General features: G+C 55.3%; 1 protein-coding gene and 1 non-coding gene across 3 annotated transcripts in view; both read right to left on the bottom strand.

Moving 5' to 3' along the window:
* The window catches only part of VAC14 (VAC14 component of PIKFYVE complex), a 70,641-nt gene that overhangs the window by 42,257 nt on the left and 12,883 nt on the right, over window positions 1-15,501 (bottom strand). For both annotated transcript variants that reach the window (XM_074583387.1, XM_074583388.1), the window contains 3 exons: window positions 13,473-13,533; window positions 5,600-5,744; window positions 5,243-5,308 (listed from right to left, as the gene is read on the bottom strand). In XM_074583387.1, coding sequence (XP_074439488.1) covers window positions 5,243-5,308; window positions 5,600-5,744; window positions 13,473-13,533 — 272 coding nt within the window. The remainder of the gene's footprint in view (window positions 1-5,242; window positions 5,309-5,599; window positions 5,745-13,472; window positions 13,534-15,501) is intronic.
* Window positions 14,404-14,474, bottom strand: TRNAG-GCC (transfer RNA glycine (anticodon GCC)). The gene has a single exon. It is a non-coding gene; the product is annotated as a tRNA-Gly (tRNA).

Below are 15,501 nucleotides of genomic sequence, written 5' to 3' on the forward strand. Positions count from 1 at the left end.
TATTCGCTCTGGCACAAGCTTTTGTTTGGGGCTTCATTGTACTGGGAAGCGGGCGCGATGGGAGAAGCCGGCCAGGATTTAGCGCGACGGCACAGCTCAGAGAGCAGGGCAGAGAGCTGGGCTTCCCAACCCTGCGGTGCCGCGGCAGGACACGCAGGAGGGGTGTAGGAGTTAACAGCAAAGGAGAGAGATGACTACCAGTATGCCACCATACCTGGGATTCCTCCTCTCCTTATTTAATACTGGGAAGCCAAGAGAGGGGCAAAATGTTTCAGCTCCTCGTGGAGAAGTTGGCTTGAAGGTCACGCAGAGGTTCAAGTCCATCGCTACCTCCAGAGGCGGTGGTAGCCCAGGCTCAGCTAACCCTCTCTAGAAACAGGTACCAACTCTGGTCCATCGCCGGGAGGAGACTTCTAAGGATGCTCTAAGGAGATACAGCTGCAAGCAGCAAGCTAAGAAACCATTTGGACCTTCTTGCTGTGTTCAGCGCCTGAATGCCTGGCCGCTGCATCAACGCAGGTAGGTTTTCACATTAGCAGAGTGGAGAGGAAGCCGGAGTCTATCCCGCTTCACATCAGCCACCAGCTCCACCTCGTGCGTCATTCCTGCATGAGTCAGACAAAAGTCCCAGCACAACTTCCAACCCCCAGCGAGATGGAGAGGAGCAGATAAGCAAACAGGAACATGTAAAGAAACAGCTCCATTTGGGCGCCGGAGAAAGGAAAACAAAGCAAAGAAAGAAAACCAGCAGTGCCACTGTGTCAACGGTTTTCCCAGAGATGCCCTCAGCGCCTGGTGTCTCCACCTGAACTCGGCACCCGGCTCCAGCCGGGAAGGACCCAGGGAACTGAACGGCTGCATCAGAGGCTGCCTTTGCACCAGGAGCTTGTGAGGAAGAGAACCCAAAGAGCAGCTCTTCCGTTCAGCAGTGCCTTCCAGCAGTGGCGCTTCTAACCTGCGGGTGGAAAGGTCCAACCCACTGCTCCAAAAAGGCGCTCGGGCTTTGGCTTTTCACCTTTTCTAAAATCAACTCTTGAACCAGGTGTCAGGGCTGCGAGACTCAACGCTGACGGAAGGAGCAGCTTGTGCAGAAAAACCCCATTCCCAGCAGGATGCTGCTAAGTCTTGGAGCTGCAAGGAAGTTTTTAAGCACATCAAATTTTAAGCAGGGCTTTTAAAGATTGCCTTCAAAACCAGGTCTGAAATGCGGGCTGGAGCATCTCCCTGCCGGGGAAGCACGGGAAGGAGGTGACGCAGTGCAGCAGTACGGCGCCTGACAGCCAGGAATCCTGTATCCTGACTTGTCTACATATCAAAGGGAATCGTGTGCTTCAAGCTTCCCTCCAACTTCTCTGCACTGCCTTTGTGAATCCTAACTAGGTCTCTTGACCATTTCTTTACCGGGGCGGGAGAACCGGGGAGGAAGTGGGGCAGGAGAGAAGGCAGAGATGACTCAGGATGCCGCAGATGCATCAGGAGATACCGGCCCCTGCTCCGCACGGTGGAGGTGGCACAACACCTTGTGCTACTCGAACGATAAAACCAGGCGTGACAACTCAAAAGGCATGGACACAGCACGACACAGCACATCCAGCACGATTCTCTCCTTGCTTTGGGCTCGATTATTTATGGCAAGCGTATAGAGAGACTTGGAGCAGCTCAGCAAGACCAGACCTTAAAAAAAAAAAAAAAAAAAGACCAGGGTGCCTGAGCACCATCTTTCAGTCTGATGCAAAGCCCTGACTTAGCACTGAACCCTCCCCAAAGCCAGATTCTCCTTTGGTGAAGAGCTAGTGAAAAAACAACCGCTCCAGGAATTCAACAAGGGCAAGTGTAGGGTGCTGTGCCTCAGAAGGAATAACCCCCTGCACCAGTACAGGTTGGGGGCCGACCTGCTGGAGAGCAGCTCTGTGGAAAGAGACCTGGGAGTCCTGGTGGACGACAGGGTGACCATGAGCCAGCAATGGGCCCCTGTGGCCAAGAAGGCCAGTGGCATCCTGGGGGGCATCAAGAAGAGTGTGGCCAGCAGGTGGAGGGAGGTCATCCTCCCCCTCTGCCATGGCCCTGGGGAGGCCGCATCTGGAGTGCTGTGTCCAGTTCTGGGCTCCCCGGTTCAAGAAGGACAGGGAACTGCTGGAGAGGGGACAGCAAAGGGCTACCAAGATGCTGAGGGGACTGGAACATCTCTCTGATGAAGAAAGGCTGAGGGATTTGGGTCTCTTCAGTCTGGAAAAAAGACGACTGAGGGGGGATCTTATCAACGCTTATAAACACTTACAGGGTGGGCGTCAGGAGGATGGGGCCAGGCTCTTTTCAGTGGTGCCCAGTGACAGGACAAGGAGGAACAGGCACCAACTTGACCATGGGAAGTTCCACCTAAACATGAGGAGGAACTTGTTTAGAAGCAGAACCCTGGCACAGGCTGCCCAGAGAGGTGGTGGAGTCTCCGTCTCTGGAGACATTCCAAACCCGCCTGGACGCGTTCCTGTGCCACCTGCTGTGGGTGACCCTGCTCTGGCAGGGGGTTGGACGGGATGATCTCCAGAGGTCCCTTCCAACCCTATGATTCTATGATTCATGGGGGCCAGGGACTCTGCAGGCACTGCAAAAGGGTGTTCAGCCTTCCTGGGAAGAAAGACGGTACCAGCACTGCTGCCCAGCCAGGTTCCCTTGCGGAGGACAGCATCGCAGGATGAAGACAGCAAAAAAGAACGACCCTGAAAACTCACGTACACCCCGTGCTGCACCGCACAACGCGTGGAGCCCTACCTGGAAAGGGGAGAGAGATATGTTTCCCCATCAGAGAACCAATGGGGAAGCTCACGCAGGACCCCCATGCTAACCTGGTGATCCCCAGCCCGTTAGAGTCAAGAGCTTCTGGAGATCCCTGTCTGCTCCAGGACAACGCAAACGTGCACACAAACGCCGCACCGAGCAGGGAGGAACGGCGAAGAGAGCACCCCGCGTCCCTTTTTCTAATATCGCAGGCGAACTAGCTCAATCTGTCCTCTCGTCCCTCAAAAACACCCAGCTCAAAAAACCCCCGTACTATTTTCGGTCATTTCTATTTCCTCTGCGGAGAGCAGCAGATCTGGTTGGGAGCCAGCTGAGCAGTGGCGTTTAATGGATCGACTCGTCTATGGATTTCCTTGAAAAAAAAAAAAGAAAAAACAAAACAAAAACCCAACAAAAAACCCCACACCCCAACCTCCAAACATTTAAATAAATAGAAGACAGGATTAAATAAATCAGCTTAAAATGACTTTTGAGCCATTCCCAGTTATGTCACATGGAGGAAATGCATCACCAGGGTCCTTTCCTCACTGCTTTTTTCAAATATTAATAAGCAGTGTAATTGCAACATGACTCACTGCGATCTCCTGCCAAGCTGGAGAGACTATCTGCAAGATGCAGGCTTTCTAGAGCGTTGCAAAGGCAGATGTGCGCTCGGGGACGCTTTTTGGAAAGGTTTGCATTGTAAGCAGCAGGGTATGGAAAACGGCCAGGCAGACGCCCGTCGTTCCCTCGCTTTTTGCTTATTCCTTTCCCTCCCCTCTAAACAAACGCCCCCCACCCTCTCACGCACGTGGATGGGGTTTGATGCCCTGAATGTGTCAAGGGACGCAGATAGCGCAGGACTTTTTTATTCCACGGGGAAGGTCTGGCCCAAAAACAACCCGCCGGGATCATTCGCAGTTCTGGGCAGGAGGTATCCAGCTGATGGCAGAAGCTCCGCCTGGGCCAGCTGCGTGCCCAAAAGCTGCCAGCCTCCCACCCAAGCACAGAAATGCTCCGGGGTGGAACGGAGAGGAGGAGAAGACGCCAAAGACGCCAAAATGGAAGTGTACCAAAAGGAAAGGACACCTTCCATCTTAGTGGGAGGTGTCCCTGCCCATGGTAAGGGGATTGGAACTAGATCATCTTTAAGGTTCCTTCCAACCAGAACCGTTCTGCGAGTCTACAAAAATTGAGATGACTGGAACGAGAGAAGAAGAGAGGAGGAAGAAAGACAAGGGAATGGGAAAATGGTGCAGCACCCAGGGAAGGGAGCAGCCTGGGAGATGGAGAGCACCGCACTGGGCGGGCAAGGGGCAGGCGGGAGCAGGCAGGAGAGCGAAGGCAGAGCGAGCTGGCTCACTCACAGCTGCCTTTTTTGCCCACTCCCAAGCCGAGAAGTTCCCAGCCAACCTGATGCCCCTGCAAAGCCGATGCAGAGAAGGCCTCCAGGTAGCCAGAAAACTCCAACCCCAAGGGAGCTCAGCTCCCCAAGGGGCTCGGGGCAGACGTCCCATAGAACCATAGAATGTGTTGGGTCGGAAGGGACCTTTAAAGGTCCCAATGGCGTGTTGGCCCAGACTATGAGGTAGCATCTGATTTCTGAGTTGGGAGGACACTGGAAGGGGTTAAAGGAAGAAGCGTGGCCCAGAGCCCAAACCCCATGGGTCTGAGCAATGCCCGGGGCGGAGAAGAAGCTCACGGGCACCTACGGCAGCCCCACCAGGCAAGGCTGACGCTGCCCTGCGAGCGGTGGGTGCTGCTTCATCACCTTGTGTCTCAGATTTTGCAGAACGCTTGGACACGATCCCCCTCTCATCTCTACAAAGCCTGAATTCCCACTCACCAAGGCCCTGACCCACAGGGAAGACATCAGCTCTGCAACCTGAAGTCCCAGCTGTCTTCCCAAGCAAGCAAAAAAGGATTTTTAGGAGCTGGCTTTGAAGGATCATAGAACAGAATCATAGTTTGGGTGGGAAGGGGCCTTTAAAGGTCATCTAGTCCAACCCCCCTTCAATAAGCAGGGACATCTTCAACTAGACCAGGTCGCTCAGAGCCCTGTCCAACCTGGCCTGGAATGTTTCCAGGGAGGGGGCATCTCCCACCTCTCTGGGCAACCTGGGCCAGTGTCTCGCCACCTTCATTGTAAAAAATTTCATCCTTCTATCTAGTCTAAACCTTCCCTCTTTTAGTTTAAAGCCATCACCCAACTCTCAGAAATGAAGTAGAAGGTTTATACAGACAGCGGGTCCCAACCACACCAGCCTAACCGAGACAGCGAGGCTTTCAGCCGGGGACTTACCTGCAGGCTCTGCACTGGGTCTTCTTCAGTTCAGCCAACAGGGTTGAACCCCTCAGTGCCAACACTGGCCAAGCCTCACCAAATCCCTCAGTTCAACCCAAAAAATCTAAAGCCCAGTTAGATGTGGAGACAGCAAGCTTTCAAGAGGACTTCTGCAGCGCTCACCTCATCCGACTCATCTGAGAGGGTCCGCAGCAAGATGGGGAAGAGGCTGTCGGTGTGTCGGAACATCTAGAATCAGAAAGACAGATGGCTTCAGTCCTACAGGCCTGGTCACCCCTTGTCCCCTCAACCCAGGGGAGGCTGCCAAAAGCTTCACCAGCATTTTCCACCTGAGCTAGCGAGCTCTTTTTCCTTAAGCTACTGAGTATCCAGCAGCCAAAACATTCTCAGAAAAGGCAGGCTGACGCTTGGTTGCAGTGTCACCAAGATAATTACAGCCAATTCCAAGGCAAGGAGCAGGCTGGGAGCAGATGAGCTCAATGCCATGAAGGAAGCTCACACGTCGAGTCGCTGACCTACCTTACGAGGAGTCTTGATGTACAAGTGGTAGAGCCATTTCAGCACTGCAATTCTGGTCATCATCCCAATGGACGTGTCATGAAGGTGGCAGTCCAGCACCTGAACTATCCCATCCAGGTTCAGGGTCACCTGGATCCTCTCGGAGCTGCATGGAAAGGAGAAAGAGGTTGGGTCAGTGCTGCAATGTCCAACTCACTCCTCCCACGGCGGGGAGGTCTACAACACACCACAGGCTACATCAAAACATCTCAGCTCAAACCCCAAGAAACCTCAACTGTCCCCTTGGGCCTGCTCCTGCCCCACTCAGCCTGGCCACCCACATTTCTTATTCTCCGCATCCAGATCTGCTCATAGCAAACCCAAGAACTGTGCTCAAGTCTTCCAAGAGTTCCGATAGCCAAGAAGCAAGCTTCAAGCTTGCAAGCCTGTAGGGTCATGGCTGGGCATGGCCAGGTTTGCCCATATGGTGTAGGTAGCTTCTGACTGGCATTACGGGACGGGGAAGGGCAATGAGAGACATGGTAGCACACCAAAAACTCGCTCTGGAAACAACAGAATTCTCCCAGGCTTCAAGGATTACCGCTTTCCAGAAACAGCTGGTACCTCTGCATGAAAAGACACACCACACCACATGACTCCAGTCCCACGGCTGTGTTGAGGAACTGGTCTGTACCGCAGTCAGCAGTTTTGGGGTTTGAAGGCTAAAGATCCATAAAACGTATTCAGAATCCAACTCAAGTTTCACCAACTCAAACTTCTCCAGAGAACGTCAACCCACACCTCCTCAAACTCCACTTGGGGCCACTCAACCAGGCGAGGACATCCAGTTTCCGCCAATCCCAGCAGCCTCGCGCTGAGGACTGCAGATGGTGACCTGGCTGGCAAGGTGTTTGGGATGCAGCTCTATCCTACGAGGCTGCCTTGAGAACATCATCTTGTTTCCCAAGAGCCACCCTAAACGACAAGGATAGCTCTCCATCATCAACCAGGGATGAACGCAAACAAGTCCCTTAGTTCACCAAGACGTCGCTTCTTTTATAATACTGACAGCCTGCAGACCTTTAGCTCATACTATGGCGAAAAACTCCCCAGTTTTTCCCCATACAGTTGGGATCTGCACTGGGACAGGAGACACCAACGCAGAAGAGGTCATGGTATGGCAGTTTTTTGTCCTGTTTGTGATCCCGAAGTCTACCTGAGGGTTTCCCACCTCCTCAACAGCATGGAGGTGGGAAGTAGCTGTCACAGGAGCCCAGGTTAAGGAGAGATGGTTGGCCTTGAGACTGTCGAAGCAGCCCTCCAAGAGGGAGCTGCATTGAAGAGCAAAGTCCCTCCTGTCCTACCCAAGCTACTGAATTATTCAAGGCTGGAGCAGCCACTTGCCGATTTTTCTAGCGTGCGCAGAGCTGCTCTGCATCTCGTTTGATAAGAAATCCTAAGGGGCAGATTTCTCATGGTATAATTTGCAAGTCGAGCGGCTGCTTAATAGGATTTGATCTTCCCCAGGACACACGTTGTAAGGGCGAGATGAGGAGGCTGCGGCCCCTCGCAGCCCTGCAGATATCTGACTGCTTGATCTGCATCACGTAACAGACGCCGGGCTCTGCAAATTGCATTTCGAGTTGGACTAAGTTTCGCTTTGATGTTGCAAACAACCGCCGAGAGCCAAAGGCTCAGATGTGCGGAACCGAGGGACCCAAAGCACGGGGAGCTGGGGAGAAGGGATGTCCAAGGGAGCAGCATCCCAGGGGATGGAAGCCAGCCTGAGCCAGCCCCAGTATCTGGTTTTCCTGCAGAACCAGCTCCCGCTGCAGCCTAACACCCACGTGGCATGGGGCTCCCGATGGAAGAGGAGCCCGAATCCTTGACCCGATTACACCTCCACGCTAAAATACCCATCGCCTGTGCAGGATGGGGGGAAAAGAACCCTCAGGGTGACCCGTGTTTTCAGAGCGAGGTGGCCAAAAGGACGGCACAGAGAAGCGGCGCATGAAGCCGGTGCAGAGGTGGCCTCGACACTGTCACATCCGCCAGCTCCGTGCTGCTGCGAGGCAGGCGGGGAGGACAGGGGGTGGTATCGTTAGAGCAGGACACTGCCCTGCTTCCAGCACAGCAACAAACCATCCCCAGCACGGATTGCGCCAAAGTCACTTGTGAAAACCCCTTCCGCAGGGATGCAGCACCTGCCCGGGAGCGGGCTGTGGGCAGAGCCAGGGTGGCTCAAGTCAAAAATCCAGCCCAGGTGATGCCAGGAGGTGCCTGGCAGCGCTTTGCCCCCATCTCGAGTCATCCAGACCCCATCCATGCCGTGTACCACCGCCCTGCGGCTCCGCTGGGGTCAGCTCCGGCGAAAAGGGATGGCGGCCGGGCAAAGCTCCTTGCCGGCTATCCTCTCCCCGCGGCTGCCGAGCTTAACCTTTGAGGGGGGTTGCCGGTGGAGAAGCAGCTCATTTACTCAGCACAAAAGCAGGGCACCATCCTGAACGGCAAGAGGTTTGGTGAACGTGTGAAATTGGGCTAAAAATCTCCCACCGACCACGCTCCTCTGCCTCCGAGATGGAGTGGCACCGGATTCCCATGGGATGCTGCCTTTCCGGGGCCAGGGGGGGTGGGGTGGGTGGGGGGAGGGAAGCAGCAGCTGAGCATGGCGATCGCTGCCGTGGATGCAGCTCCACCCGACTCTCCGTAATCCCCAGGCAGCGCGGAGCGGGAGCAGCAGTGATGCCATTGCGTTAATGCCATCCCCCGGGCCTGCCAGGCCAGCTCCCCATGCCGGCATCTGCGGCAGGACAGATGTCGGATGCAATCACTTCCATCTAACCCACTACCCCAGATTCTCCTCCTGAGGACGAATGCGGCCCTGGCACCGCCTCCATGATTTGCCTGTGACGGCGAGAACATGTTTTTAGGGCAAACTGAGCAACAATGGGGGTTGCACCAGGATCTAACCTTTGGGTACTGGTACCCTTTGCTCAAGTTGAGTGGTGGGGCAGGAGACCCATGTCCCCCCACCTCAGAAAGCATCCTCCAGCACGGGAACAGAGCTCACTTTCCCCACTGCATTCAACCCACGGCAATGTTTTTCACCCCATGTCCCTTATCAACTCATTTTCTCATTTCTCCCTTTTCTTCAAGGGCTTCTGCCATCTCTTTCCTCAGCAGTCGCCTTTTCTCTGCCAACGCCTGAGCTGTCATCTCCCTCCTGGCCTCCTGCCTGGCCCAGCTGCTTTCCTGACCCCGTTTTTCAGCGAAGGTTAAGGTCTAGGCCAGGCTCTAGCCTTTAAGCGGCCTTGCCAAGGGTGGAAATATCCAGGTTCTTTCATTGTGGTCCAAGTCACAAGGGCAGCTCCCATACGGGCTGGCAGCTGTGCTGCTCGACGGGCTCGAGCCAGCGGCCAGGAGGTAAATAGCTCCTCTCCGCTATTGGTCCCACAAGCTGTCGCTTTCTTGTCCTCCATCGCTCTCATTTCAAAGCTCTTGGCTTCCTTCTCCTTACTGCGGTTTCCCAGTACTGGAAGTGCCCGCGAGCTGCTCTCCCAGTGAAGCGACGAGGCTAAGGTCTAGGCAGAGGCATCCATCGGGCTTGTAGATCGCCGTGACAAGGGCTGGGACGGTGTGCCCAAGGTCCCCCCCTCCAGCTCATCCACCCAGTGCAATGGGAGCAGTGAAGGGAACCCATCTTCTTCGCTCCAGGCTGGAGAGGAAGGTCAGGAGGAACTTTCGCAAGAGGAAAGCCAGAGGGTCTAGGCAGAAGCATCCAACAGGCTGTAGATGACCATGACAAGGGCTGGGACAGCGTACACAAGGTCCCCCCTCCAGCTCATCCACCCAGCGCAGTAGGAGCAGGGAAGGGAATCCATCTTCTCGCCCCAGGCTGGAGAGGAGAGTCAGGAGGAGCTTCCCCAAGAGGACATCCTGGACCCAAAAGCTGGAGCAAGGCAGATTCCACCAGACAAGCTGCTGGAGAACAGGACTCCAAAGCAGGCTGGGTACACGAGCTCAAAACAAACCATCGTTCTGCCCCTCAGCCAACCGTCCCTTGGGTGCTGGCAGGGCACCCAGCACCATCCCTACCCTCCACCCAAGTGTTCACCACCTTGATGAGCTCCCCAGCTCACGCTCAAGGCACGCCGGGCTCTGGGCTATGGTGACTTCCAGCATGAGATAAGAAGCGGCAATTTTAGCTTTCTGCTAAGCCTTAACTACCACGTTTAAAAGTCCAAATTTAAATGCAGCCTCGAGCAGTTCAGCCACGTGGCAGCTGTTTGCTCTTTCTGCAGAGCAACAAGAAGCTTTACGTGTCTGTGTGTTGCTGAACACCACCCAAAACCAGAAGCCTTCCTTGCATCAGGAAGGACCACAAAGGCTCCTCTGGAGTCCCCATGTCCCTTTATCTAGTTCGGTGAGGGATCACGGTCCCACCGCCCTTGTCCAGTTGCCATGCATCTAACCCAGGAAGCCCAGCTGACCGCTTGCCAGCCGTGCCTGACCATCCACCCGGCTGTATGGTTAGGGAGTTGTCTCATGGTTTGGGTTGGAAGGGACCTTAAAGCCCATCCAGTGCCACCCCCTGCCCTGGGCAGGGACACCTCCCACCAGCCCAGGTTGCTCCAAGCCCCGTCCAACCTGGTCTTGAGATCCACGCCCCAATACGTCTCAAACCATCCAGATCTTGTATTGAAACACTGATGCCTAAAAAGCCTAAAAGGCACTTTCCAGCTGTTTTGGTCCAGCGAGGCAGGACAGACATCTGCATCTTCTCCTACAGCAGCTCAGACTGACGGAAGGAAGCCCGGGCTCTGCTCCAGCCACTGCGCTTCCACCTCCCCTTCCTGAGCTGGGCTTGCACCAGCCATCGCAGCCTTGGCGGGGTCAGCTGGGCCAGAGAAAAGCTCCAGCGCCTCCGAAACGTGGTTCTGGTCCCCTTCCAATGATGTTTTTTGCAAAACCTGGAAGCGGGGACCCCCATCTGCACGAGGAGCCCCACAGCCCCTCCAGTCCGGCTCTCCCAGCAGCCAGCTTGTGTCTCGGCACAGCCACGGTCCCCAATTTCCTAGGGAATGTCACCAGGAAGCTCCCTCCCAAGTGAAGCTGGCAATTACCCTGGAAGCATTTTGGATCGCCAACAGCATGTTTTATGAGCAGGGAGGGGCGTGCACGCCACTTGGTGGCCATAGGAACGTGCCCAGCATCCATCTACGGAGCGGTCAGGCCTCGTCATCTTCTTGGATGGCATCTTCATGGAAGACGTCCCTCTGCAGACGCTGGGGCCGTGAGCTCCTCCGCCCCTGCTGACCGAGGTCCTCCTCCTTTCGCTGCAGACGGCGGCGGCGCGGGGAGGGCAGGAGAAGGGGGCGTGAGAGCTGGACGCCTGGCGCGGGGCCACGCTCCATCACTCGCTCGCCAGGGGAGGCTGGGGGAAGCAGGAGGAGGAGGGTGGCGGGGCGGGGGGGGGGGGGGGGGTGGAAACCGAACAAAAACACAAGCAAAGAGTGACTTCATCTTAAAAAGCAGCTGCAACTTCCTCCGTTTGCGGGCTTTCCAGCTTTTCAAAACAACGTGATGGTTTCCTGCGGTCCTGTCTTGACACCCAGTGGGCATCCAGCATGCAGGCAGCTGCCTGCTGCCCGGGGTGAATTACGGCTGCGACTGGCTACCGGTGCCAGCTCTCTGGCTCCAGGGCTGAGCCTGATGGAGCACCAGGCAGACGTCCACCACGTAGAGCCCCCCAGCCCCGTGCCGATCCCCCACAATGGGTGCCACAGTGAAAAAATCTTCCAGGTCCCGACTCTGGGCCAGCAGAGAGGTCACACAGGACGAGGAAACGGGCTTCAGGGCAGGTAAACCTCGGGATAAAGCCTGGCACCTCCTGTTTAAAAGGGCTTAGGAGGGCTCAGGAACAAGTCCCCCTAAAATCCAGGTCCAAAATCCAGGTCTCTTAGAGGCGCGAAGGGTCTCACCTGCTGTCCCGGGTGGTTTTGCCAGCGCTTGGGGATGTGTCAGACCGCTTTGGGCAGCCGTTCTCCTCCTGGCTCTGGGTGACACCGTGACCAAGTCACTCCTGCTTCTGTCCCCCTTCGGTCGTCACTCCCCGCCTCCCCCAGGCTGCCGGCTCTTCAGCCAGAGACGCAGTTACCACTTGTCCTTCTGAACTCAGCACCTCTCCTTTTCCCTCCCCTTCCCAATTTCAGCCCCGCGCTTCTGCACCAGCTAAACTTTAAGGGCTGTGCAGGGCCAGGACGCAGCGATCACAGGAAAGCTGGGAAAAACCACTTAAGAGCCATAAACCGAAGTCTAGGCGCAAATCTAAAGATCTGTACTTCCAAGAGAGGTGGCGGGGGTGGGGGAAAGAAGGGCATCATGAAGACCAGGGAGTTGCTGGGCTTTGCAGGAGGGCAAAAAAAGGAACGGAGCATCAGCCTGGAAAGCTGACGCTGGCATTCCTCTGGGATGTGTTATGATGGACACCAGGCGCCAGCCTCGCTGGTAGGATGCAGCTAGAGTAACGCATCCTATTTTAGGGACCGCAACAACAAATAAACACACACATCGGCACAGCAAGTGTCGGAAATCATGGCCTCCGGGGAAAGGAAGTGTAGGCAGTGAGGGGGGAAAAGAAAGGGGGGGAAAAGAAAGGGGGGGAAAAGAAAGGGGGGGAAAAGAAAGGGGGGGAAAAGAAAGGGGGGGAAAAGAAAGGGGGGGAAAAGAAAGGGGGGGAAAAGAAAGGGGGGGAAAAGAAAGGGGGGGAAAAGAAAGGGGGGGAAAAGAAAGGGGGGGAAAAGAAAGGGGGGGAAAAGAAAGGGGGGGAAAAGAAAGGGGGGGAAAAGAAAGGGGGGGAAAAGAAAGGGGGGGAAAAGAAAGGGGGGGAAAAGAAAGGGGGGGAAAAGAAAGGGGGGGAAAAGAAAGGGGGGGAAAAGAAAGGGGGGGAAAAGAAAGGGGGGGAAAAGAAAGGGGGGGAAAAGAAAGGGGGGGAAAAGAAAGGGGGGGAAAAGAAAGGGGGGGAAAAGAAAGGGGAGATGCATTACAAGAGCAGGTGGATTTGTCCCCAGATTCACCGACAGCTGGATGGGAAGAAAGGTATTTGCAGGAGAGATGATTTAGATGAGATCTTGAGAGAAACCGTCCCGGGCACGGAGCTGCTCTCTGCAGACGCGGGGCTGACTGACGCCATGTGAGGCGGGCAGGGGGACAGGCGGGCACGGGGACAGGCGGGCAGCCAAGACCCCTCGCCTCTCTGGCAGCTGGACAGTTTGCCCCCCGGTGCAGCCCCACAGCACTGTGCCGTGGGGGGCTGCGGCACCGAGGGCTGCGGTGCCCAGAAGCAGGGTCAACGCTCCCCAAGCTCTTCTGCCAGCCCCAGTCGGTTCACGGAGCACCTCCTCGTGAGGTCTCTGCACCCCTGGCAGACCAGCGCACCGCTGCTCCTCTACCGCCGTTCCTCTGCTAAGGCAGGAGGAATCCAAATGCCTCCTCTTTTGGCCAAGCTAGAAGAGCCATAACCAAGACGACCATCCACCTTCTCCCTATCTTTTAGCCAAAGTGTCCAACCACGAAGACAGGCGAGGCGCACAGCTTCAAGTGCAGAGACACTTGCTACCTTACCAGACCTCCGCGGGGGAGCTTTGGAAGGTCTCCTGGGGTGGGGGCAAACACCTCAGTTTACCATAAAATCAAGACATTTTGGTGCAAAAGCATCACAGAGAAGCAGTCAACTCCTAGAGCATCCCCAGTCATCTGCCCCACCGAGACCCAGGAGACCCCAACTACTTTCCAGCCCGGACCATCCTTCCCCACAGCTTTGTCGATGGTCGCCTGTATCCCGAGAAGCCATCCCTTCTTCTCAAGCCCCTCGGAAGTGACAAACACACCCTACCTGGTTACTGTGAAGACACCGCTGTTGTTGAAGTTGGAGTCACCGGACGCATCCAGAGAACCTGGGGGCAGATAAACAGGTGCCACAGTCAGTGGGATGGCAGGGAAGGTGGAGAGCAGGACTGGGAGGCTGGAGAGCTGCGTGGCCTTCCGCAAAGACACCACCAGCCATCGTCTGAGGGTCTCGGGAGCCCGAGGATCCCTTCTGCCTGCAGTGAGCTTTCCACACTCCTTGTCAAGCTCTTCTCTCCTGCTAAAGGACAAAGCTGGTACAAGGCTGCACCTACCCAGCAAAATGCAGGTTGTGTAGCTTCAGACCTCTGCCCCAAACTGGCTCTCCTCCGTAATGGAGACCTGGAGACACCCTTCTCATAGTTTGAACCATTCTTGAAGAAGGAGTTTAGGACTGCGGAGTCCAGATTGCAAAGCCTAGAGATACCGCACAAGCACAGGAAAGGCTGAATCCAACCCAGGACATCTCCACCTGGCCAGCTCTCCTGTGGCATGACTCCACGTGGAATCCAAGCGACCCAAACAGCTTTCCAACCTCTGCTCCGTACTAAAGCCAGGTCTCATAAGCACGGTGACAAAGCACCGGAGGATAAACTTGATTCCTCATGCCCCCTTGTGCCAACTGCCTCTATGACACGTTGAGTGGCGCTACCACATCAGCACAACCAGGGCGCAGAGCTGAGAGTCTGTCACGCAAAGGCATCGCAGGTTTGTCTGGTCCTGCCCGCTTCCAGGTGCGATCCGGCCCCAGAGGGATAGAGAGTAAAGCAATTCAACTGTCTGTTCACGTTTTAAAGCTCCTCTGGAAGAAATTTTAATAAAAGGAAGTATTCTCGGGACAAATAAGGAATAAAAAAGAAAATATTTCGCTGTTGTGCTACAGCCCTTCATTTTTCCCCTCCAGAAAAGGAAGGAACTGCTGCATTGGCCGGGAATCGAACCCGGGCCTCCCGCGTGGCAGGCGAGAATTCTACCACTGAACCACCAATGCTGCCCTGCCTGCTCCTGCCTGCCCACTCCTGCCTGCCCTGCTGCCTGCTCCTGCCTGCCCCACGCAGCTCCCTGCCTCCTCCGCCTCGACCCAGCCGCTGTTGTACGAGAACACCCTTCAGCCTTTTAATTCCCACCTTCCCGCCCCCTCTCACGGCAGGATTTTCCAAAAAGCCGCTTGTGGGCACGTTGCAGAAGAGCACGCTGCTGAACGTGTAGCCCCAGAATACAATGAATTAGTCCACGTGATTTCGATGTTACACACGTTTCACACGCCTGGACAAAAAAAGAAAAAAAAAAAAAAATATGTGCCAGAAGTAGCATCTCGATAACAGCATCAAGGGGATGCTGGAAGGCTAAAGCTGCTGCTGTGTTCGGGCATCGGTCCACCAGGACCTTCTCCATTTAGTTTCTTCTCACTGGACCACTCTTCCGAGTCTCCCATCCCACTTGCAACCTTTTGCCTCTTCTGTTCTGGAAATTTTAGGACTGGGACAATGCCCACACGAAGATATCAAAAGCATCGTGAGTTTGGAAAGGACCCAAAATTCTTCCCCTTTCTGTTCCCTACCCTTTCCCCGCACACACATCCTCCATGCACGTATTGATGCTCTCCCAGGACTAACACAGCTCTCTGAGCTCTCCTCTGGCTGATGGTAGCTGCTCCCAAACCAGCCACTGCAGGAGAGGGGGGCTATTCTCTTCCCGTATTACTTAGCGAGACACTAAATGTTTAACTATAAATGATCTTTTTCAAGTCAATTTAATGACTAAGTCAAAGCGAAGAAGCATGGTGAGGGGATGGGGATGCTCACCAGGGACTGCAGCACCGCTTGGGCTCCAGGCTGGATGAGGGACCCTCTACGCAGACAGCACCAACCGCGTCTGTCTCAGCAGAGGATCATCTGCTAAACAGGACTCCAAAGCTCAAAGAAAGCACAGAGGTGCCATGTGCCCTGAGCTGTCCCAGGACACCAAAGCAACCCAAGAATTTCTCTTGAGGACCCTCCCTTGACCTTCACCACACC

Source organism: Larus michahellis, chromosome 4, assembly GCF_964199755.1.
Source record: "Larus michahellis chromosome 4, bLarMic1.1, whole genome shotgun sequence".
In the NCBI taxonomy this organism is placed as follows: Eukaryota; Metazoa; Chordata; class Aves; order Charadriiformes; family Laridae; genus Larus; species Larus michahellis.